General features: G+C 35.0%; 2 protein-coding genes across 2 annotated transcripts; both read left to right on the forward strand.

Moving 5' to 3' along the window:
* Nucleotides 1-1,469: 1,469 nt before the first annotated feature.
* Nucleotides 1,470-8,300, forward strand: LOC127878261 (very low-density lipoprotein receptor-like). The gene is made up of 10 exons (XM_052424780.1): nucleotides 1,470-1,680; nucleotides 2,007-2,132; nucleotides 3,270-3,392; nucleotides 3,574-3,702; nucleotides 4,093-4,212; nucleotides 4,612-4,878; nucleotides 5,062-5,184; nucleotides 5,305-5,442; nucleotides 5,658-5,678; nucleotides 8,017-8,300. Exons 1-10 carry the CDS (start codon nucleotides 1,620-1,622, stop codon nucleotides 8,298-8,300), a joined length of 1,392 nt encoding a protein of 463 aa, XP_052280740.1. The 5' UTR covers nucleotides 1,470-1,619.
* A 188-nt stretch (nucleotides 8,301-8,488) lies between these two features.
* Nucleotides 8,489-14,979, forward strand: LOC127879582 (low-density lipoprotein receptor-related protein 8-like). Its single transcript, XM_052426530.1, has 7 exons — nucleotides 8,489-8,639; nucleotides 8,926-9,168; nucleotides 9,295-9,434; nucleotides 9,614-9,895; nucleotides 11,014-11,390; nucleotides 11,584-11,706; nucleotides 12,862-14,979. Exons 1-7 carry the CDS (start codon nucleotides 8,536-8,538, stop codon nucleotides 12,895-12,897), a joined length of 1,305 nt encoding a protein of 434 aa, XP_052282490.1. The 5' UTR covers nucleotides 8,489-8,535; the 3' UTR covers nucleotides 12,898-14,979.
* The last annotated feature ends 10,470 nt before the right edge of the window (nucleotides 14,980-25,449 follow it).

A 25,449-nucleotide genomic window follows, 5' to 3' on the forward strand; every position in this document is an offset into this window, starting at 1 on the left:
ATGATGATGACGATGATGATGATGATGATGATGATGATGATGATGATGATGATGATGATGATGATGATGAATAGATGCGATGATATAATTTAAACCACTATTTCATTCTGTTTTATCAAAAAGCAAATGAGAAAAATTATTTCAAGAGAGGATTGTTGCAAAAAAAAAAGTGATATATTGACAACGATAGCGAATGGGTTTTTACCAAATAAAAACTGAGGAGCTGCGCCATGAGCGCATGATACGCCCGTCGTTCGCCAATGAAGTAGTAAGGTAATTAACAGACGGACGGACGGACGGCTACGGTAGGACATTCAATGAAATCACGAAATTTTGACGAACAAAGTCCCATAACTCTGGAACGACAATTCAGAATTCCGTCAAAAACGAAAGGGGATCAGGGTTTATCAATATTAAGATTGTGTTGAAATTTGAAAAAAATCCATCGAAGGATATTTGAGCTACAGTAGGACATTCAATGAAATCACGAAATTTTGACGAACAAAGTCCCATAACTCTGGAACGACAATTCAGAATTCCGTCAAAAACGAAAGGGGATCAGGGTTTATCAATATTAAGATTGTGTTGAAATTTGAAAAAAATCCATCGAAGGATATTTGAGCTACAGTAGGACATTCAATGAAATCACGAAATTTTGACGAACAAAGTCCCATAACTCTGGAACGACAATTCAGAATTCCGTCAAAAACGAAAGGGGATCAGGGTTTATCAATATTAAGATTGTGTTCAAATTTGAAAAAAATCCATCGAAGGATATTTGAGCTACAGTAGGACATTCAATGAAATCACGAAATTTTGACGAACAAAGTCCCATAACTCTGGAACGACAATTCAGAATTCCGTCAAAAACGAAAGGGGATCAGGGTTTATCAATATTAAGATTGTGTTGAAATTTGAAAAAAATCCATCGAAGGATATTTGAGCTACAGTAGGACATTCAATGAAATCACGAAATTTTGACGAACAAAGTCCCATAACTCTGGAACGACAATTCAGAATTCCGTCAAAAACGAAAGGGGATCAGGGTTTATCAATATTAAGATTGTGTTGAAATTTGAAAAAAATCCATCGAAGGATATTTGAGCTACAGTAGGACATTCAATGAAATCACGAAATTTTGACGAACAAAGTCCCATAACTCTGGAACGACAATTCAGAATTCCGTCAAAAACGAAAGGGGATCAGGGTTTATCAATATTAAGATTGTGTTAAAATTTGAAGAAAATCTGTCAAAGGATTTTTGACGTAGCGTACGACATTAACAGACGGACGGACGGACAGACGGACGGACGGACGGACAGACGCGGGGTATACCATAATACGTCCCGTCATAAACGGGCGTATAATGATTTCCAATGAGCCAAAGTAGGTGCGACCGTTAAACAGAACAGCCACATCGCTTAGTTTCGATCACCCCATCGCGCCATAGTATTTCATTGGCTGCTACAACCTGACGACTGTGACGCACATTGCTACTCACGGCACGGTCGCTTGCAATACACAAACACATTGATAGTTGTGTCGTTCAGTATTTTAAGAAAATTCATAACACTGCAACTACATTTATATATAAAAATAAAATACCTGTGTAGAAGGAAATGGAAATATTACATCGACGATTGTCGCTGTTATTCGTTGGATTCTGTTTATTCGGACTCGGTAAGTAAAATTTCTGATAATTTAGATAAATCGAGTGACATGCCGGCCGGCAAACGATTTTTTAGGTCAACACAACGGAATGTCACTGTTTTCAAGTTTTGAGTTTTTTCACCGACCTAATTTATATCAATTGGTGTTTGTATTGCTTCGTTCTGCTGTTTTATTAATCAACAAGGTATATTGTTCTTTATCAATTCTATGAATATCGGTCGAAAGTTGTACTGCAAATTAAAAATTTACGGTCGAGTGGTTATTTGATTTGTTTTAGTTTCAGTGTACCTTTATGATTAAATATATATATATAATGTGTTATTACTTGTTTACAGTAAAATTAGAAGAAACTTGCAGCTATGGACAAATGGCTTGTGCATCGGGGGATAAATGTGTGCCGCTTAGTTGGAAATGTGATGGGGATGCTGATTGTCCTGACGTCTCGGATGAATTGAATTGTCGTACGTTATCTTTTCTATGTTATAATAACTTTTCATATTAACTTTCTCTCATTTGAAAGTTATGAAAGAAAACATGCGAACTTAAAAGGGGGTGTGGTTATGGAATGTCGATATTAAATTTAATTCACTGGAAAACCGGGTCACGAAAAAACGTCAACTTTAATTTGATTGGCTGAGTAAGGAATGGTCTGACAAAATAGACCAATAGAAATGCGTATTTCGTTAACCTTGGTATGCGGTTTCTAATTCAACAATGTTGGTAGGGAATGATGATGAAATATTGAGTTGGATGTTATCTGAGGCGTTGATCTCTTATGTTAATTACTTTGGCACCGAACATTTAGTACATTATTGAAACATATTTAGTACATTATTGAAACTAATATTTAGTACATTATTGAAACTTAATAAAGTTTTATTATAAACAAAGTACAAAATAACCAGCACAATTGTAATGTAGCTGAAAATGAAATAATTCGCGTTCAGAATAAATCCAAGAGTCTGCCAAAGCAAAAAATTGAATATCAAAAGACTATGGCGGCAATTTATATTGACTAAATTGTAACGCATGCATATAATCATATTTGGATTCTTAATGTATTAGATTATGATACATTTTCTTATTAAAGTTATTTTTTAAATGAAATGACATGTAATTGTTAGATGACACAATATAGTTAAGGTAAGCATGCATAGTAGAAGCATTGTTATTATTTGTTGATAACATTTAGTGCTTAATTATACAAAATCTTAAAAAAAGTGGCCCTACTAAAACCGTAAAATATAATGCAACAACAAAAATAATACTTTATTGGATTTTTTAATTTTCTGATTTAAGATATTTACATTTTTAAAGATAGAATTGTGTATAGTTATTATTTGTATTAAAAGGAATATTGATTGCCAATGTGTCGAGATGTTTCTCAACCAAAGTAACATTGATACGCCCTAAAATATTTAAGGTCATTGTGACCTCATGGATGTTTAATTAGAAAAGAAAACCACTCTATAGAATCATAATTTTAATAAACATTATTAATAAACAAAATTATATTAATCTATTTGCTTCTTCTTTTGCCTTTAAAGTAAAAAAAAATAAAACTTCTCGATTCTACATGACATAATTGTTACTTGCAGCTGCTCAGACTTGTGCACAATCAGAATTTGCCTGTGGAACTAATGGCACCTGCATACCAACTAAGTGGAGATGTGACAAAGAATTAGATTGTGAGCACGGAGAAGATGAAAAGAATTGTGAAGGTAAACAATTCATGGAAATCTCAATGCTTGCTTTGAAACTTAAGTTAAAATGCAATAATAAATAATTGCAAGGTCAATTACACATTGGTAGGATTTTTTTTAAATAAATTAATAAATATACATTAAAGTGTGTCTATATTCATATGTTATTGAAATCTTTTGTATGTTTTTCCATTTGCAGCATTGCAGTCAGTTTGTACTCCAAAACAGTTCTTTTGTGCAGCAGATAAAGAGTGCATTGATAATGACTGGAAATGCGATGAGGTGGACGACTGCTCAGATGGAAGTGATGAAAGCAATTGCACTGTCAGTAAGTACTCCTATATTTGGTACGGGTTGCAAAAACTAATAGAATAATGTGAATGCACAATTATTTTTAAAATGTAACAATGCAAATTAGCAGCATTAGGGCAAAGTCTCACTCCTAGGGGAATGGGGCAGGTGACCTTTGAAAGGCTGAATGCTTAAACTTGTTACCTTGGCAGATAGAATTAAATTATATATTTTCATTTACTTAAAATGAGGAAATCAATATTTAAGAAAAGAGTATAGCAAAGAAACTACTGTTGGAGCATCATGAAACTGGTGAAACACATAAGCACACTCTACTTTTGATACATATATGCTTTTCACAATTGTTAACACTTGTTAAAATTTTGTTAAATGAATTATGTTGTCTAATGAAAATATTGCTTAACAGTTGACCGACATTGTGGTGAGGCCATGTTCACCTGCGTCAATGGGCAGTGTATCTCCAAGGAATGGCATTGTGACGGAGATGCTGATTGTCTTGACGGTTCTGATGAACAAGAGTGTGATGGTATTTGAACATTAATATTATTGTATATTTAAATCTGGCAACATTCAGACCCATTCCATTATTAATATCAATATTGAAACTGTATGATCCGACCATAGTCTAACAGGATACTTGGATTGATACTTGATCACTAAATAATAAAATATAGAACTCTTGTAAATTGTACAAGTATTTATCAAGTAACATTATTAAATTAATATTCTCATCAATGTCATTTATTTGTCAAAAACATCTCTGGCTTATTTATTTGTGGTTTCAATCCTATGTGTGAAAATTCCATATAATTATTTATTGACTGACTGATTGACAATAAATAGAAAACTTGATTTTTTATTAATCAAGTAATCACTTCATGTTGTATGAATGAAGTAAACTATTATATTAAAATTATTTTTTAAGCCAAATCATGCGGCGCTGAGCAATTCAAATGTACTGACGGCAGTCGCTGTATTGACCATTCATGGCGCTGTGATGGCGACTTTGACTGCTCAGACCACAGTGATGAGAATAACTGCACAGGCTCGGAGCCCACTAGTACAGGTACAGAACAGTGTGAAACCACTGAGTTCAAGTGTGTCAACTCTGGCGAGTGCATCCACAAGTCCTGGCAATGTGACGGTGATCCAGACTGTACTGACAGCTCAGACGAAGGAAAGGAATCAAAATGTAAGGATATCTTATTGAACAGAGGCAACTGTTTTGCAATTTTGTTGAATCAAATTTGTAATGGAATTGTTTTAATTATTTTCTTCAAATTAACCTATTGTAATCTCGATTTTTAATGTGGGTATAACTTTCCTAGGTGTTTTTTAATTGTAAGTTAACCACGTGTTCACTGTATTGTTGCAGGTGTTTACAATTGCACTGAGAACCAGTTCAAGTGTTCCAACAATGTGTGCATTGCCAAGACCTTGCATTGCGACCACAACAATGACTGTATGGATGGGTCAGACGAAAATAACTGCTCAACAGGTATGTGAACTCGTCTACTCCTCTAACTTACTATGCTTGAAGAATTTTGATTGGTTGCTAGAGTTTTTGTGTCTGTGTTGAATGAGTGCTTGTGTATCAATCTGGATCATTTGTTTTTAGTGTGGAAGCAAACCTGTGAGGTGAGTGGTGGCTTTGACTGTTACCAGGACGGAACTAAGTGCATCAGCATGGACCAAGTCTGTGACCACATCAGTCACTGCATGCATGGAGAAGACGAGACCATGGCAGTCTGCAAAAGTATGTTAACTGCTTGATCACGTTCGTACAATATACCATGTGTTTTTGCTTAAAAGCTTTCATGCATCTTGGAAAACACTGTCCGAGCACTTCATGCTTTTCACACATCTCATTAAAAAAAACTTGCCAAACACATCATGTCATTAATGTATAATACAGGCACAATGCTTTGCCAAAACCAACATATATATATAAAGTATTTCTGTTTTGTTCAGCCCATCTTGGAAATGGAACTGGTATGTTTTTGCACTGTGACATATCATTTGTAGATCTCAGTGTCTGACATGTATTGTGATATTCTACTGATTCCTTTCCATATTGCATGCCATTTTTCTCTTTTTATTTTGAATTTGGCTCACAGCTTAAGTAAAAAAGTATTATCAGTGCAATTTATTCAAGTATTTCACCTGAAGTTTATGTTAAGACCTTTTATATGTATATTTTGAACATTCATCTCCATTACAACATGATTGTACATAGGGCTGTAACAATACATTCGAATTACTCAAATATGGCTGTGGACGAATCGTATTCGTTATTCGCCACCTTCCTAACCGAATATTTGACGAATACAAACAACATGGTTTCAAGTTTGAAAGTATTATCATCGTATATTACCTTACAAATGAAGGTTCACTGACCAGGTGAAGTTTATTGTTTACATTCAGGATTTTCCGCGCATGCGCACTCACTGGTTGGCAAAAAACACTAGTTCCAGTAACGTCAAACATGTATAAAGGGTTCTTGTTTAGTCAATAAATTGGTAATATGACCGAAATAAACATTAAAACTCTTAAAATGTAGTGCAAATATATCATATTAAGTACCAAATAGATGTATATACACAAATCAAATCAAATTTTCTCGTCATAAAAATACGATGTAGTTATAAGTATAGAGTAAACGTGATCTGAAGACTAAATACTGACAATTCCACAAAACAAAACAATAAATTAGCCGTATTCTTTCTGATAGTAAGAATTAAATATATTATATTTCAACAATAATAATGTATTAATTTCATTATAATTGTAAGTGGTGTGGATAGTGTTATTTATCATCTGCGGTCGATAGTGTGCATTTAATATAAAACAAAGCCCTAAAAAGCGTATTACATTACAATTTTTAAATATTGTGGTGACTTTCTTTTAGATTAAATGACAATATTAATACAATTAGCATGCAAACGGAAAAACCCTGCATTTAAATGTTCTTCTCCTTATTCCAGCGTTTTTCATCATGTTTACCCCACCCACTATGTAACACAGTGATTTTATCAACAAAAATGATGGGCACCGGTTAAATATTTACGACATTGAATTGAAAAATCTTTCGATTGTTGTTTAATGTTAATTTAGGTAAATACGAGTGATTTGGGGCTCAAACATGCACACAAAGGATTAGCAGATGGAATTTCTTTTTTGTTTATCTTTACGACAATGATTGTGGAACTTACCAACAAACATGGAACCTAGCATGTCAAGTTCCTAATTGTTCTACTCAAGGATTTTATTGGTACTAGTAATGTTTTTATTTAAACTGTGTTAAAAGTTTAAGCAGTACTGGTCAGTGTTTTGTTATTTCAAAGTGTTGTATTGCATATTTTCAGTATGCAATGATACTCAATTAATCAAATTGACAAATACTCATAGTTTCGTACTATATAATGTCATGTCAAGTTGTCAGTATTACTTTTGTTCATTGAAATTCATATTCGTGAATAAATATTCGTATTCGCCACCCTGTATTCGTGATACGTATCGTATTCGTCTCCTAGTGTATTCGTTACAGCCCTAATTGGACATATAAAAAAACATAACGGATTTGGTCAGTTATATATTATATATATATATATATATATATATATATATATATATATATATACCGGAGTATCATATACCATCAATATAAATATCCATACAAGTTATGTAGGTATACACTAACAATACTATCAGTATCTCTATTACATTTATGTCCTTATACTTAATATAGTAAAGAAAAAAAGAAAGGTACACACATTTTTTTGGTACTTTTTGAATAATAAAAGGAGGGTTTTTTGCTCACAGGCTCCTGCTTATTTGTATCCCTGAATTGTGTCAGAAATTTACTGTATTATTATTTTATTGGAATGTTCTATGTAGATTTAAATTGTGTGGTTTAAAACGAATAATCTTATGTTTATAATTTATAAGTTGGTAAAATCAATTGTTGGTGTACCTGTAAAATCTTGTCTGATGATTTTCTAGTGATGTCTTTTTTCCTCTCAGCTTTTACTTTAACTTCTAGTCTTGCATGTACATTGTGGATTATGATGTAATGTATTTAATTTTGATTGTAATGGACACGTGTAACAACTCAAATGAAAACAAAGCATCCGCGAGCTTTCTGGTTTAACATTGATATAAAAAATAATAGTAAAACTTGTTTTATTTTTGCACAAAATCATGAAAATGAATCGCTCACCTATGCGGTACTGAAAATCTCATCAAGAGTTTTCCAGTGCAGGATCATGCTTTTGCCAACTTTGATCACCGGCACACTGCGTTATATAACCTCCAATATTTCTGTTTCCAGAGAAGGACCCATGCAGCCACACACAGTGCGGAAATCATGCCAGGTGCATTACAAAGCCGCTGCCCAACCGCCAGTTCAATGCAAGCTGTGAGTGCCTTTCCGGCTACCAGATGCATGAAGGATTGTGCAAGGATATTGACGAGTGTCAACAAGATGGAATGTGTTCCCAGATTTGTACAAACACTCATGGTGGATTCCACTGCGACTGCTATGCGGGATATGTGAAGGAGAAACTTACCCAGTGTAGAGCAGAAGGTAGGATATTCTTGCAAGGATCATGTTAAAAAAAATTATGTGTTTAAAACAGCTAATAGGTGCTTATTATTTTGTTATCGTCACAGCAAGTTAAAAGTGTCAAAGCTATGAAAAGATGAAAGTACCAAAATGTGCAGCACAATTTTTATCTTTGTTTAAAGCCTTTACTGTATTCACTATATAGTTCTTTTTGTTGCAGAGCAACCTTGGTTGATCTTTGCCAACCGAAGAGATATAAGACGACTCCGCGCTGACTCCACGTTCATGGACATTGTAGTAGAGAGCACTCACAACAGCATCGGCATTGACTTTGACCATGAAGATAAACTTCTGTTCTGGACAGATGGTGCCGAAGATACCATCAAGAAGTAAGATTGCACTTTCATTTCAAATAGTGCATCATTATTCTCAGAAATGTACTGTGCCTTTGTAAAAAAAACATTAACTGTACAACCATGAGGGATACATTCTTTCACGAATGTGTTAATGTGGCATCAGGGATTTTACATCATTACTAAGCATTGGTCCTCAAAAATTGTGAATTTTGTCCCCAAAACAGAAATTTATTGTCTCATAAACTTAAGGCTCGACCCATCCACAACTGTTGAAAAATAGTACTTTAAAAAATGTACGGACATCTATCACCTGTTTCAGAGCCACTATCAAGGATAGCAAGGACACACTCACTATAGATTCACCTACAAATATTGTCAAGGAGCACGAGGAAGTATTCTCGTCAGAAGGGGTTGCAGCAGACTGGCTCTTTAAGCGTATCTACTGGACAGAGTTCAAGTCTGATAGAATCATGGTGGTTGACTACGATGGGAAAAACAAACACATTGTGATTCAGGACAACTTGAGTGATCCCAGAGCCATTGCTGTTGATCCAGAATATGGGTAAGTTGAGTTTGTTGATTGAACTTTGTGGTGCATGAACCTTATTTGTAATTCCAAACAAATTTAGATTTTTCTGAGATCAAAATCTGTTTTTGTTGACCGTTATTATTCCTTGTTCTCATTCAGAAACATGTACTGGACCGATTGGAGCACTAATGCCAGGATTGAGATGTGTGGCATGAATGGTGTGTGTCCTGACCGCGCTAGCACTGCCCTCACCAAGGTTGAAAACCACCAGATGGGCTGGCCAAACGGAATAACTATTGGTAGGCTTTGATCTGTACTTAATTAATACGTCATCTGTTACCAGCATGTATGATGTCCATTTCTTTTCTAATAGAATTTAATTGAGCAATTTTGTCAACTGATGTTAGTGTAGAATACAAATTGAAGAAATATTTTCTACTCTTGACGATACAAGTGGAAGCTATTTCACGTCTTACAGATTACGTGAGCAGGAAGGTCTACTGGATTGATTCCAAGCTCCACAAGATCGGTGTGGCCGACATGAACCTGAAGAACGCTAGGTTTATGTTTGAAGACGCCAAGGAAATTCAGAAGCCATTTGCCATCTCTGTATTTGAGGACTCTGTCTACTGGACAGACTGGAGCACTAACTCGATCCGCTCCGTACACAAAGTGACTGGCCAGTCCCCTCGCACCCTCAACATCGGCTCTTACTCTGTGATGGACATCAAGGTCTACCACCCTCTCAAGCAGAATACTAGTGAGTACTAAGAAGATGCAGTTTTACTGCACAATATTGTAACTAGAAATGGCGCGGCAGAGGCCGACGCGTATCCCCACGCCGCATGTTTGACCCAGGGGCGCCCCAGGGTTGGTAATGGGGCCATGCATAGTTGAGATTGACCGTATTGTCATAAGAGAGGTTCAGTATCAATTTGAAGTGAATCGGTGTAGAAATGAAGAAATTATAGTAAAAGGCAATTTATGGTGGGCGTGGCCTATGTGGGCGGGGCGCCCCAGGGTTGGTAATGGTGCCATGCATAGCTGAGATTGACCGTATTGTCATAAGAGAGGTTCAGTATCAATTTGAAGTGAATCAGTGTAGAAATGAAGAAATTATAGTAAAAACGCAATTTTGGGTGGGCGTGGCCTATGTGGGCGGGTCGCCCTAAGGATGGTAATGGGGCCATGCATAGCTGAGGTTGACCGTATTGTCGTAAGAGAGGTTCAGTATCAATTTTGAGTGAATCAGTGTAGAAATGAAGAAATTATAGTAAAAGGCAATTTTGGGTGGGCGTGGCCTATGTGGCCGGGGCGCCCCAGGGTTGGTAATGGGGCCATGCATAGTTGAGATTGACCGTATTGTCATAAGAGAGGCTCAGTATCAATTTGAAGTAAATCGGTGCAGAAATGAAGAAGTTTATGTAAAATAACATAAAAAAATGAGTGAAAATCTCTGACCTGGCCCCGCCCCAACCCCCATAACTTTTGACCCAGGGGTCAGATCAAAATTCCATCACTGTCACCGTCGCACATATGCTCATAGCTACCATGTATGTAAGTTTCAAGGTTCTAGTGCTAATAGTGTAGGAGGAGCAGGTGGCCAGGACGGACGGACAGACGCACATCAATACAATATCCCCACTTTTTCTCTGTGGGGATAAAAAAGACACTGTTTATCAAGCAAAATGTCAGAAAATAAACACAAATTCTTAAATGTGGCTATCTTACACTTAGGTCTGAAATGAATTCATTATTAATAATTATTGTAGTAAAAATATAATATTTCAAAAGGTTACATCAGCTATTATTTAAAAAAATATTTTGAACATAATATAAAAACCTTTACGTTAATATTTATTTGCTTCTATTTTACAGCTCATCTGAAGACATTCAAGACCCTGTGTGGCCAGTTGTCCTGTGATGGCATGTGTTTCCCAACACCCCGCAACACTAGCCAGCCAATGGCAGTGGAATGCATCAAGAGCTGCAATGATGTAAACAAGACTCTGGCCAAGGATTGCACCCATGTGACCGCTGCCCCCGTGCCCCCCACCACGCCCCCCACTGCAAAACCGACAGTGGTGTCAACAACCCAGAAGCCAGGCTACTCTATCATAACCACCACCCAGGCACCTAAGAATGAATCAACAGAGTCGGCTAGTGGAAGTGGGGATCAGTCAGCGCAGTCAATGGGCCGCATTACGATCATAGTTGCCGCTATAGTGGCTTCACTGATTATTGTAGCTTTTCTTGTGAGTACACTGTTCTTCAATTTAAAAAAATCTCGTGTTTTCTTTAGTACTTGTTTAAATTGAATATTTTCTTAACATAACAAAAAGTGTATGGTTTTGGGTGAGCTCTAAATTATACCAATGTTTTCAATTATAGTTTTATTTATTGTATAAAGAGTTCCAATCTTCATGTTTGCATTTTAAACATTATCAGGTTGGCTTCGTGGTATTCCGACGCTATAAGGCAAACAACAAGAAGACCTTGAACTTTGACAACCCTGTATATAGAAGAACCACCTTAAACAAAGACGAATCTTGTCATATAACACGAGAACCTGTAAGAAACTTTAAAATTTGTTTTCAATTTAGCATTGAAGTGCCTTGCTTATGATTATGTATGCGGTAATTACACTTATTTCTAACAAGATGTACATACCAAACAAAATTTGCTTATACTATGTTCCCACATTTGTAATTTCTGGAAATATTATAATAATGGTCCCTCTGCTTTTACCATATTGGCATTTAAATGCTTATTTTAGCCATTTTGCATACATTTGATGTCTTCTGATGATTATTTGTTCTTTAAAGCGAGATTATACGATTTTTTAGAAATGTTAAATTGTTATATATTGATAAAATATGTTACAATAACACAAAATAGGCTAGAAAAATTATACATTGAAGACGAATTTCATAAAATGCAGCAAAGACAAATTAGCGCCCCGAGCTGATTGTGACAAAGATATTTCGTACATATTTTCCTACAATAACAGAAGCATTCGTCTGTTTAGTTAGTGTTCGTGTGTCGTTTGAATAGATATCTTTGCAGAAATTTAAAATAAACCGTTAAACTTAATTTAGGTTCACATCGTACATGCGTGATGTACATGCTGGCGAATTCGACTATACAGCCTTTTTCGATTTCAGAAATAAATATCTGGCTTATTTCGCATTTTTCGACACATGATCTTCTTAACTTGTATTTTAATTATCCCCTGCCATATGTGGAGGGATATTGTTTTGGCGTTGTCCGTCCGTCTTTCCGTCCGTCCGGAGCCATATCTTGGAAGTGCTTTGGCAGATTTCATTGAAACTTGGTATGAATATATATGTGAATAAGAGGATGATGCACGCCAAATGGCATTGTACACCATCTGTTAATAACAGAGTTATGGCCCTTTGTATCTTGAAAAAAATGCTTTTTTGTGTCCCCAGAGCCATATCTTGGAAGTGCTTTGGCGGATTTTCATTGAAACTTGGTATGAGTGTCCAAAAAACATATTGGCGGGGGATATCAATTCAATGAATTTGCTTGTTTATATTGAAATATATGTTTAATTAGTTTTTACACGTTTTATATAAATTAATAAATATTTGACAAAATCGTATAATCTCGCTTTAAGCAAACATAGATAAATTTTGTATGAAAATAATAACATATTTTCAAGATGTTTATGCAGCTAGCAATCATCATTTATATAAATTGCAGGAGATGGAAACACTCGCAGACCATGAGGCAGTTTGATTTGATAGCATTTAGAAACTGAACAAATCTACGGTCCATTGCTCATTTAGTCGACACATTCTTCAAGATACTCCCAAAGAGACAGTCTAGAAACACCTCCAGCTAGAACAATAACTTTGGTGGTCATGTAGTTATTGTGCTTGTGTTTTATTTTCCAATTCATTGGGAGATAATGTTGTGATAATATGAAGTCGGCCTATTTCCACTTCACAAAAGTTCCAAACTGTGTAGATTTCGGTTCAGTGGCCGACAATAGCCATCACACTGTTGTGTGATGTCGCGAAAAGGACAAAAGACTAATCACTGTGACCCTCATTGAAGCTCTGGGTCATTGTGATGATAGATGACATGATGGACCCATGTGTCTGTATGAATATACAAGGACTTGGGAGGTTTGTGGTTAGAACTGGACATCGCACATTGCCTGGACAATTTGCGGATAAGTGTAGGCTGTTATTGTTGTGTTAGATGAACATTCCTGTGGAGTTTCGTTTTCTCGTGCCAAGCAACTTGCAAATATTTGAATCCATGTGATAGTCTCATCGGCTCACCATTCTTATTTATATAGTGGTTCTGATATTGAAACCGTAAAGATTTGCTCTAGACTTCTACTGACAATACTGTTGTTTCTGTGTGCAATCATGTTATTTTCTGTTTGTTTGCTTTATAGAAGAAACAGAAATCAGTTAAAATGCACATAATCAGACATTGCGCAAAGTTTTAGCAAGGTCTTTATCACAATACCGGTATTATTAAATATGTGCTGCTTGTGTTTGTGTAATTTATCATATGTATTGTTAAACGAAATGGTGATAATTAACTGCCATTCCGTGTTGTTATTCCCAATTTGGGAACTTTGTGTGAGTGTTACCCAAATGAATGTTTGAAAAACATCCTTGTTCTCATAGTATGGCTTTGTAGTTCAAAAAAGTAGCAGACTTATGCCTATGTTTTCTTGAAGTGAAATTGACAACACCAGGTTGAAGTAATTGCAATGGGATATTGGTGCTTATCACATACATAGCTTGGTCATAGAATTTATTTATAATGTGTAGTAAGTGATGGCTGTTGTGTGTTGCACTTAAGCATAATGCTGCCTGGATCGTCTAAAAATGTATCTTCATTTATGTTGATAATTATCATTTGTTATTTTGTTCGAGTCATAAGATAATGGCCATTTTCCATGTAAAAACCCAATCAAATTGTTATGATTACATGTAACTTGTTTACAATAGGTCAATTATTATACTTTGTATTTGTCTTCAGTTTCTGATGTATGTTTGTCAGCTATAATTGATTTTGTAATTGACTACATTCTACTTATACTTGCTATACTTATAGAACTATCAATTGCTTGGTTGTGAAGTAATATTTCATAATGTATCACATATTGATAGTACTTTGTATGATGATCTATATCATTAACATTTTGTTTCTGACAGCTGTGTTTAAAGGTCTGCATATATTCACTCGCGTATTAATTATAATTTATATCTACAGCTTACCTAAGTCGAATAGTTATAAAAATATCAGAGAATCTCTCTTTATTATACGTTGAAGATTTATTTTGTTTTCATTACTTTTGTATTTTTGTTACTTTACTCGCTATCTTGTTTTTGTACATAGTCTGTAAATAGTGTACATAAAATGTCTTGTTACCAAATCGACTACAAGTCTTCGTTTGTTTGAAAGCGCTAGAAAATTTGACTGAAAGTTATATATGCCGTGAAAAAGTGTACATAGATATGGTGCATATATGTAGATATGAAAATAGTGCTTGGGAGTTTGCTGATGTTAATCAACTTGTCACAAGCCTAAAGGTCACAAAATAATAATAATAAAACGATGGGCCTAAAATAAAGTAAATTCAGCTTCAACATGTGGATTATATTGTTAAATCTGTTTTACTTTACTAAAGTCCATTTTTGTGATGTACAAGCTCACAGTGATACTTTGGTCATCGTCAGCAAATAAATTATTTATTGTTTTTAAATGTGTAAGTGCGAATGTTATTAAATGTCTATGTGTTTTGAAAATCAGTGCTACTTTTAATATGACCATACAATTAAAATTGAACAATGATACTCTAGTTTGTTATATTTTATGAATAAGGGCTAGGTTTCGAAAGCATGGACAAAGAATGTACTGCGCATACAGGCTTTCCAGCGTTCCTAGTATTTCCTAGTTTTTCCTAGTTTTCCTAGTATTTTAAATGTGCTCCTAGTTTTTCCTAGTTTTGTCTAAAACCTCCTAGTAATTCCTAGTTTTTCATTAATTTGGCACTTTTTGGGATAATGTAAAACTGTCTTTTAATGTGTTTTAGAGATTTTGTTTCAAAATAGGACCTTCAGGTTGTTGAGCTGACAATATTTGGTAGTTTTTGTGGGGTCTGGTGTCACTGGTCACACAGTCTAGCCTTCGTAGGTGATACCTGAAAGTTGGACTGAGCTCTGTGATGACTACAAATAGAAACTTATGGCTATATTCTGAAACGTTCCTCCACTCAACCTAACCTCAGTTAAATCCGATCAGTATTATTACACACATGATTTTATCTAACGGTCCCCTCCTTCACTCACATTGGTATTCAAACACGTAAGGACAGCTTTTGTATATGCTTATGGTGCGATGTAAGTTCAGGTCTATGGCTTTTTAGTTTGTGATGTGGTTTCGTAAGTGTTAAGAAAATTTATTATTTGCGACATAGAGGATAGAATGCTTATACTGAAGATAGCAAGTATTAATAGTATACTATACCATAGTTTTATTGTATTGCAGACCGTGCAGATATTGTGCCTACTTACTGAGTCCACACACTAAAGACTTTGAATCTACAAAACCAATAATGATGGTACCGCTTACCACTAGTAATAATGTTTCTGATAAAGTGGCACTTAGATTATGCTACCCATTTCCTTGTTATATTCTTACGCATTTGCCTTTTGATTGTTTTTTATCAAGTTGTATACGTACAGAATAAAAAAAATACCTATAGAATCACTGAAATAGACAAAATATATTTGTCAATGCAAGCAGTAACAAAACATGTGGTGTTAATATAATATAGCATTAACATTTTTCACATACCATTACCATATTGAACAAAACCATTAATGAAATTATGTTCATATTAAAATATTTGATTGTAATATATAACAAGTATATGATAAAACAGGTGTTTGTTTCCACTTTAATCGCCAAAAAATAAGGGAAGTTAGGTCAGCATATTTTTGTTTGTTTTTCATTGAACCTTTTTACTTTAAAACAATCGACTTAATAATGCACCAACGATATCCATAGACAGAAATCTTCATAATGTCTATGCAACACACTTTCTAATTATGTAAAGTTGAATATAAGAAAATGCCCCAAAACACAAAAAAAATTGTTACAAAGTCGATTCAAAATAGCAAAGCAAATTTTAGGGTCGCAAAAAAAATAGGGTCGCTTGTGTTATTCAAAACAAACATTTTTTTTCACACCTATGAATATGTAATTTACACACGTATATTTTAAAAAACTTATTATTTTGGCATTTTGCTTTTGAACGGATTGTATACAATAGGTGCCCAACAAAACACATTCATGCTTTGTCGACTCCTCCAGCTCTCCTCGACTAGGTAAACACTGTGAATACCAATCTCTTCCTAGACTCAAACTAACCAAAGGCGCCCTGGAGCCTCCCTTAGTCGAGGTTGAGTCGAGGCGGAGGTCGAGTGACGTTCTAGAATATTGCCATTAGTCAGCTTAACAGTCCTGTTTTATGAAATGTGTACAGTTACTGTGGTAATCAGGTAGGGACAAGTCGAAAAGGTAATAAACTTTTTAGTAGTAACTCCTAATTTTTGTTTCAACCTTCCTACATATTCCTAGTAGTTTTTTCCTAGTTTTTTGTAAATAATTTTCCTAGTTTTCTCCTAGTTTTTTTCAAAGGTGCTGCTGGAAAGCCTGCGCATACTTAGTTGTTATGTATACTAAGTGTCATTTGCATGATTGTCACAGCTGTTTGCATGAAGTCTATATTATGTAGAATCAACGTGCGCATCGTCACGTAGGAGGAAATAATCGGCTTCTTCAAGGACGCAAGCGCTTAACCTTGAAACCCAACTGCCTTGAGGGAATAGTTTGCACGCATGTCAGCGGTGCATTGCGATTTACCATTAAACTTATGTTCTCTCCGCATCGTTTAAACCATAACACATTTGAATACATCTGAGAGCATTTTAGTTGGCTCAAAGCCATGCTCGTCGTAGCATGAAAAGTTGACTCTTATAGAAATTGTGTGTAGACATACTTATGATATCACATAAAACACTTATCAGTGGCACATGTTAATATAAACATGCATAACAATGGATTATCAAACACTTTGTATGCATAGTCTTAGTCGGTTGTCTTCACGACAAACTTGGAACAACTACGACCTAAGAAACTTAACGAATGCACTTCGGACGTTCGTATTGACATGCTCAAAGAAATGTTAGTTCTTGTTTAATAGCCAGATTGGTAGAATGTTGCCTGAGTGACAGTGTTAAATTAGGAAAATAATTTATAGAGTTAAAAACGTGTGTATTTTAGTCAAATTCGAGCTACCACCAGTTTTGTTACATGGTCAAATTTCACGCATTAATATGGATACGAAGGGTCGCGTCTATAACCCGCTAGGTCACGGTCACACTTTGAAGGCTTAATACAGCATGCCCGGTCATTAAATTTCACCATTTAAAAATAACTAGCTAAAGTTTTTACGATGATGGAAGGCATGTCGTGAGCAAGAAATCTGACCTAAGCTTGGAGGTCCAGGCCATATTTAAGTTTATGCTCAAAACTTGACCATGATACAGCTTGAGCAGACTGTAAATTAGTTTTTCAACCAACAATTTAAAAATTCCCATGTTGCCTACAGCATATAGCATTTCTATAAATATCATATTCGGCTGCATGAAAACAAAAAAAGAGCGCAGACAACTTTTGCATGTTTTATACTGGAATGTACACGTCCTTCATAGGTACGGCTGCCAATTCATCTAATGCAATAGTAAACAACATTGCAGTAAATGTTACATAAGTCTGCGCGCGGCTTAAAATAGCGAGATTTGGCATTACTGAATAACGTTTTGACATTCATTTCCGTAACGATGGCGTTGGTAGGTACAGTATGACAAATGAGGCCGCGAAATTTAACACAATGATCTGGTTACATTAATTTGTTAACTAAATTTAGTAAATTTGTTTTTGTAGTTCATAGAAGTACATGGGAGTTAAACCAGTTATAAAACCGTTTCCGTAAGGTTGCAAGTAATGTTTTTGGTCTTTAATAAACTTAGTTAATGTAGTAGTTTATATTTAGATAACTGCACGCTTGAAGCGTTATGACGGCAGTTATTATTGCTGCGCAGTCATTAATTGTTTGAAATAGTTTTGCTTACAACAGTCTTGGTTGCACGTGTACTTTCAATAACACGGGGGTGAACCTACACGATGCATTAACGAATTTCGGTTGAAACACACCTATTTTTCAAATAAAAATCGCATCATCAAAGCTATATTTGGTTTAATTTTGATGAAGAACAACTATCAGGTTGAAATACTTTGAATTCTTGATTGATATATACGAAGTATCTCGTCCATCTCAAAAGATTTCAAGTAAGTATGATGATGTAAATCACATCCTCGGTACCTATTTACATCAAGAAACTGTTATAAAAAACTATATTTATAATCGAAATAATAACCGAAACCAGTAATATTACATTTTGAAGCATATTCTTATAATAGTATAAGAGAAGTAAAAGAGTAAATTTAACCACCACCTGTTCGTGCAAAACTACTATTGTATATCGATGCGATATACTATGTAAGCCTACTACTACTTACACTATTAACAACTTCCACTACACATATTGCAAAAACTAAGACTTAATTCCATCGATACAATTATTTAATCTTCTGATATATTTATAAGGCAAAAACAACAGGGTTTGAATAAAACCATTAAAATAAACGTTCACATAAAAAAACGCGATTGTGTGAAACCAGTTTTAAATTTACTTACGTGTGTATTTAATGCGACTTTCTGTTATGAGAAATAAATGTGTTTGATTGTGACGAACAAAGCACATAAAGGCGCACATAATTCTGGCCCTTTTCGTGCTAGCACACTGAATGTACATTTGCACACAAATCCGTTTACTTTGTATAGTAGTCAATATCTATCTCAAGCCGACCACATTTCTATTTCATAACTTTTAATCAGTGCGTTTTTTTATGACATAAACCAGTCGCCATTGTATTGACACGGTCAGAATACATAATATTTTTCAAGGAAGCACTCGCCGGATGTAGTGCTCCCAATGCTTTGCATTGACCGTTCCAAGGCGGTGACCCCAGCTTTATTCATATTGTGTGTTTATGTTGGTTTGTATTGTGCTGTTTTGTACTGTTTGGGCAATCGGTCACTTGCCTTAAATAAAGGACCAACTAATTGTTTTTAATGAAAATTCAATACTGCTCCAGCAGCTGGAGTTTCACTTCTTTATATTGTTCGAAAAATGTTAACTATACAGACATCGAAATCTCGCTTTAACCCTACTAATGCATCGTGTACGTTCACCGCCTTGATGTTAATTTGTTCTATTAAAAACATGTGACAGATGGTGAGAGGGTATTCAATACTTTTCTGAGCCTCATGTGATTGTTTCAAACTTACAATACATTTCCTCGTACACCGGAAAAGGCGAAAACGGAAAAAACATGAATGGATCTTAAAACGATATTACGCTTCCTCCACCTTTCCAGTCTAAAGTTCGTCTGCATCTGTTAACTAAATTTAAGCAAGATTGTCAACCAGAGTCAAGAGTATTCTTTGCGAATCATACATAGACATGCAATTTGTCGCTCTAGAAAAAGCAACTTCGTATATATTATTTAACTTACACATACAATCATACTATGCCTAACCAGTTCCACAGTGGTGGACGAGTAATTTATTATCCGCGCTAAAAAAGCAAGATGTTATTTGAAGTTATAAATTCGAAATCCAGACGTTAAGAGTTAAACACAGCAATTTTCATAGTCAGAGACCACACATGTATAATGTCGGAACTCAAACACATTTACATATGGCACCCAGACATACTCAGTGTCGGAACTCGGTCGTATTAAGAGTCAGAATCCTTACATATTCCATGACAGAACCCACGCATATACAGTGCCAGAACCCATATGTACATACTCAAAATTGGAACCCAGACATAGTCTGTGTTGGAACCCAGACATATTCAGTGTAAGAGCCCAAACATATTTAGTGTCAGCACCAAGGCATATTCATTTTTGGAACCCATACATAGTCAGTGTAAGAAAAAAGACACATTTAGTGTTATAACCTAGACATGTTCAGTGTTGGAATAGAAACATTTTAAGTGTTGTAACCCAGATATATTCAGTGTTAAAACCCAGACGTGCTTGGTGTTGTAGAATTCAGTACCGGAACCCATACATATTCATTGTTAAAACCCAGACCAGACGAGTGTAAGACCCAAACATTTTCAGTGTAAGAACCCAGACAAATTCAGTGTTTGAACCCAGACTTATTCTCTATCAGAACCCATGGATATTTAGTGTCAGAACTCAGACATATTCAGTGTGAGAATCAGACATATTAAGTGTAAAAACCGAGACATATTAATTGTTTAACCTTGATATATTCAGTTTTTGAACCTTGACATATTCAGTGTTAGAGCCCAGAAATAGTGCTTGAACTCAGAATTATTCAGTCTTCGAACCCAGACATCTTCAGTGTAAGAACCGAGACATATTCAGTGTAAGAACACAGGCATGTTTAGAATCCAGACATTTAATCATTGCTGAAATCCAGCCACATTCTCTATCATTATTGTAACCCAGAAACACACTTGAAGTACATTGTATGCTAAAGAACACGCGCATGTCTTAACGACCTTAAACAATCTTTACCAACACACGCTTTTAACAAACAGGGAGACGTGTAGGTTTTATAAATCGTTGTGTTAGCTTATCATTCATTAGCTTTAGTATTCACACTGAGTACTTTTCAAATAAACACGGTAATAATAATGCTATTCTTGGTCAATACATCACTCAGTGCAAACTTAGACGCCCAGGTCTTACCACATGATATCGCGAGACCACAACGAGGCGGAATAAGGCAACAAGTTCGATAAGCTTCGTCTGAACTGATGAGTGGGAAGATCAGACGACATCGTATGATTGCTGCGTTAGCGTATTGCAGAATAGAGGTAAATACCATTGTAATCCAGGACTTTGTTAAAATGGTTCAGCCACGGTTATATGTCTAGCATAATCTATATGTAGATCTTTCTGAAGACGATCAATAGTTGTGAGGATTAAAGGGGCCTTTTCACGTTTTGGTAAATTGACAAAATTGAAAAAAAAAAGTTTCATATTCGCAAATGTACGTTGTATTCATGATATTTGTGAGGAAACAGTAATACTGAACATTTACCATGCTCTAAAATATCCATTATATGCATATTTTGACCATTTGAAAAAATATATAATGTGTTGCAACGCGAAACGATTGAATAATTTGGAGAGTTCTGTTGTTCCATTGTTTACACTTCAATACATGCCAAAATCTGTAAAAAGACCCCTTTAAAGTGTTACAAGTTTTGTCTTCAGAACTGAAATATATGCACATATGAACTCCAAACACTATACCATGTTGTTTACTAACGAGGATTGAAGAACTAGTAAAGCTTAAATATCAGGATTTATGAGTTATTTTTCACGTTTTTATAGTTAAGACTTTCAATGTGACTGCAAGGTCATTGAAGTTTGAAATTTTTGATGTGATGCCAGCCAATCACACAACTAATTATTACCTTATCAACTGTAAATATTGGGTCAACACAAAAAGACGCACAAGTTTTAGGAGATTTGCCAGATGACATGAAAACATAACCTTATTTATTGTGTGCCAATTCATACAGTGCGACATAACAGAACTGCGGATATATTTCCAACGCCAACTGGATTTAATCATAAGCCTTCACGACGACGGTTTTTTTGCCATACACATTAAAAGTCAGCTCGATTAACAAATTGTTCACGTGTATGGGTAAACACATGACACTTGTCTTGTTTTTGCGAAAGTGAACTTGTGTGTACGATTCAGATTATATTTTGTTAATTGAAATTCCAAACAATACAAACATGTCCATATCGATACATCTCTGTTTGGCATCTAAATTGAACACATTTAGCTCAGTTAAATAAATTGATCAAAACTAGTAAAAAAGCATTATCTGAATGTGAACTTTAAGTAAATTCGAGTCTTTCTTACGGTTTTTGATACATTTATTTTAGTTTTCGTATGTAATGTTCCCCGTAACCTGAACTCATGGGATTAAACACACTAGTTGATCGTTTTCAATCTGATTTGCAAGGTGTGGTGATAGTTCTAAGAAAATTAAGTGCAATAGTATACTCGTGTTTTGATTCGACTTACCACATGCTAAAATTAAGAGATGAACGCATTAGTAAAATGGTGTAATACACAATTGTGAACACACAAAAAAGACCGCTCATGGTCATTGTACATTTGTTCTGATGTAAGGTTATAAAGTCCTTTATTTTTCAGACACGAACGCCAATTTGTCCTTGAAAACCGAACATGCGGTTACTGATAACGACGGTAGAGACTGAACTCAGTAAACATCGTTGCACAGCGTGCAAGCAGTTGCACTCCAGCTTATAAGTAAATGATTCTTTGGACCGCGGCTCAACATATTTATCTTATAAAGACAGGCATTGGGACTTTTCCACTGCCATTTTTGGAAGTTGAATTACACCGAAACAAGAAATATCTTTTAAAAAAAGATATACGGCGTTGATTGTGGTCGATGTTTATGAACGATCAAAAGTTATCACTATGAGATAATCAAAGCGCTGAAGGCACTGAAGATGTTCGCTATTGCATAATTCAACACGTAATTCATTTTTGAAAATCAAACGCAAGTTTGAAATGAACACACGCCATTCAACTTTATAAAGTGTGTGTCATAGCGCACGGGTCGAGTTTTGTGTGCACTTTTTATCATCCTTATTATTTCATAGAAATAACTAAGACAAAATAAAAACAACATGCTTTTTGGAAGTTCTGAAAGCATAGAAAGTATGATGAAAATGGTAATGATAACTTAATATAAAGAAAATTTGCAGTCACCATATTAAAGGAATATTTTTTTCTTATATCAAATGACTTTCTCACCAAGAATATAAATTCATAATGAAAGTTCCGTGTACAAAACTTTTGATTTTTGACACCATATACAAATTCAAAATATACAACAATCTTCGTATCTTGTATATGGAGGAATAAATGTATATAAACATTGCTGTTTATGCTTTACTTATTACCCGAGCAGTTCACACGGTGTCAACAACGCTAACATAAACATAGGTATAGAGCACTCATGCGCTTTTAGGCGTAGCTGTTTCAGTTTTCATCTTAGTGACTTTTACATAACGCCAACAGACACGCATGAATATTTTCGAATATTAAATAATCTGATTCGAGATACAACCTCTGAATTTTTGCTATATCACTGCGCATGTGCTCAATTCAAAGGATGTAGCACTGTTCAGTGTAAGGAATTCCGGACTACTCTCTGTATGCTCAAACGACACAAATTGTGGCCCTGTTACAATTACGCGTTACAATCCATCTCGCAGAATTTCACTTTCGCCTCCAAGATGAGAAAACAATCATTAGCGAAATAGTATAGTGTCACGATAAGAGAAAATCGTTAAATTATCATACCACAATGTTTGCCGTACTTGGTCAGCACGTCTGGAAATCATTCCTTAATGTGTGGATAGGCTGCCATTATTAACAAGTTTGCTATTTTCAATTAAATTTTGTATCAAAAAGCATTGTTCTTAAATGTGGCATTTTCAATTCGCAATGAGATTTGTAATGACCCTCGTCATGCGAAAATGGGTCTTATTCCATATGCGCCCATCATATAAATAGCCCACTCAGCTATCACTCCTTCTGGTAAGGAGAAACATAACATATTGAGTGATTTTAAAGCGAACAGCATCGCCTATGGCCTGACTGCGCAAAAGCACATGTTGGGTTTAACAAACGCTTGCCGAAACGCATAAGACCCATTTTCGCACGACGGCGCTATTGACGTGTGATTTAAATGTGTCGAAAGAAAACTGCGTTTAAATCAAATATAAACATACGATATATTTCGATAGTGAAGAAAGATACTCATAACAAGGCATATGAGGACACATATGAAGTGCTCTCCCGTAGTATATTTTTTATTTTACTCACACTAATGTGTGGTTTGACAATGCTAACACACATTTCATGCGGTGAATATGCAGCTTACAAGTGAAAAACACAACACAATAGTTAAACTTTTGTTTAATTGTATTTAATTATTTAGAAAAGTAAATTGCTAATTTTATTTCAAAGTCAGCGTATACGCCGACTACATTTTTAAAAGACATTTATTGTTATAAATATATTTAATATAATATATTAGGTTGTTTTCGGTTTTAGCGATTAAAAAGCATTTTCGAGGTTGCCTTTAGTATGCCTGTAGTAATTCATGAACTCATATCCAACTGTCTATGTATTGAGAACTGTGAATATAAACAAGCTTAACCTTCTACTAACCTTCTGCTATTGCATTCGTATTATTATTATAAATTGTTCGTTATATTCGGGTTTAGCAATTATGAAACTTTTTTTTGTCTATCGTATCGCTGAAGTTATTGTTGAACTTATGTTCAACGTTTTATAAATTGAGAATATAAACAAAGACCTATAGATAATATGGGTCTTTGATATAAATAAGCGTCAACTTTTTCCCGAATCTCTCATTTTACGACCTGTACTACGTCATTGAGTTGTATGCGAGAGCGTAACCTATTGCGTTGTTATAACCCGTAAACTTTCCTTTGTTTATCGACAGACGCATCTATTAATAGCCTCATATATCATGAATGCCAAAACAACCGGGAAAAAGAACCACGTGACCAAATAGGACGCAAAACGCAAATACCATGCGACTACGACTTTTATTATGTAAGAAAGCTCCGCAATTCCTTTGAAGTCGGAGCCTTGTGATTGCTATTACTTAAATAATTGACCTCTAACTGAAGTAAGCAAAGGAAACGCAGCACCTAATTGACCCATTCCTTCTATGTGCGAAGGCAGATTGAATTTTACTAATGTATGGTTTGCCTATTATAACACACATTATAATGCGGTAAATATGCGACTAACAAGTAAAAAACACTATAATTAAACTTTTGTTTTGAATTAAGTTATTTAGAAAACAAAATTCCAAACCTTATTTCAAAACAGCAAGACTACATTTTTAAGAGAATATTATTGTTATATTTAAATGTTTTTTTAACAGTTTCAGCGATAATGAAACATTTTTTTATGTTGTCTATCGTATCCCTGTAATAATTGTTGAACTCGTGGTCAACGTATTATTAATTGAGACCTGTGAATATAAACAAGCG

This window comes from Dreissena polymorpha, chromosome 4, assembly GCF_020536995.1.
Source record: "Dreissena polymorpha isolate Duluth1 chromosome 4, UMN_Dpol_1.0, whole genome shotgun sequence".
NCBI lineage: Eukaryota > Metazoa > Mollusca > Bivalvia > Myida > Dreissenidae > Dreissena > Dreissena polymorpha.

Bases quoted from the DNA above. Each gene is read 5' to 3' on its own strand.
- LOC127878261 (XM_052424780.1), top strand. From the start codon at position 1,620: ATGGAAATATTACATCGACGATTGTCGCTGTTATTCGTTGGATTCTGT. The intron at 4,879-5,061 runs GTAAGGATATCT...GTATTGTTGCAG, and splicing joins CGAAGGAAAGGAATCAAAAT to GTGTTTACAATTGCACTGAG. The intron at 5,679-8,016 runs GTATGTTTTTGC...TTCTGTTTCCAG, and splicing joins CCATCTTGGAAATGGAACTG to AGAAGGACCCATGCAGCCAC.
- LOC127879582 (XM_052426530.1), top strand. From the start codon at position 8,536: ATGGACATTGTAGTAGAGAGCACTCACAACAGCATCGGCATTGACTTT. The intron at 9,435-9,613 runs GTAGGCTTTGAT...CACGTCTTACAG, and splicing joins GCCAAACGGAATAACTATTG to ATTACGTGAGCAGGAAGGTC. The intron at 11,391-11,583 runs GTGAGTACACTG...AAACATTATCAG, and splicing joins TGATTATTGTAGCTTTTCTT to GTTGGCTTCGTGGTATTCCG.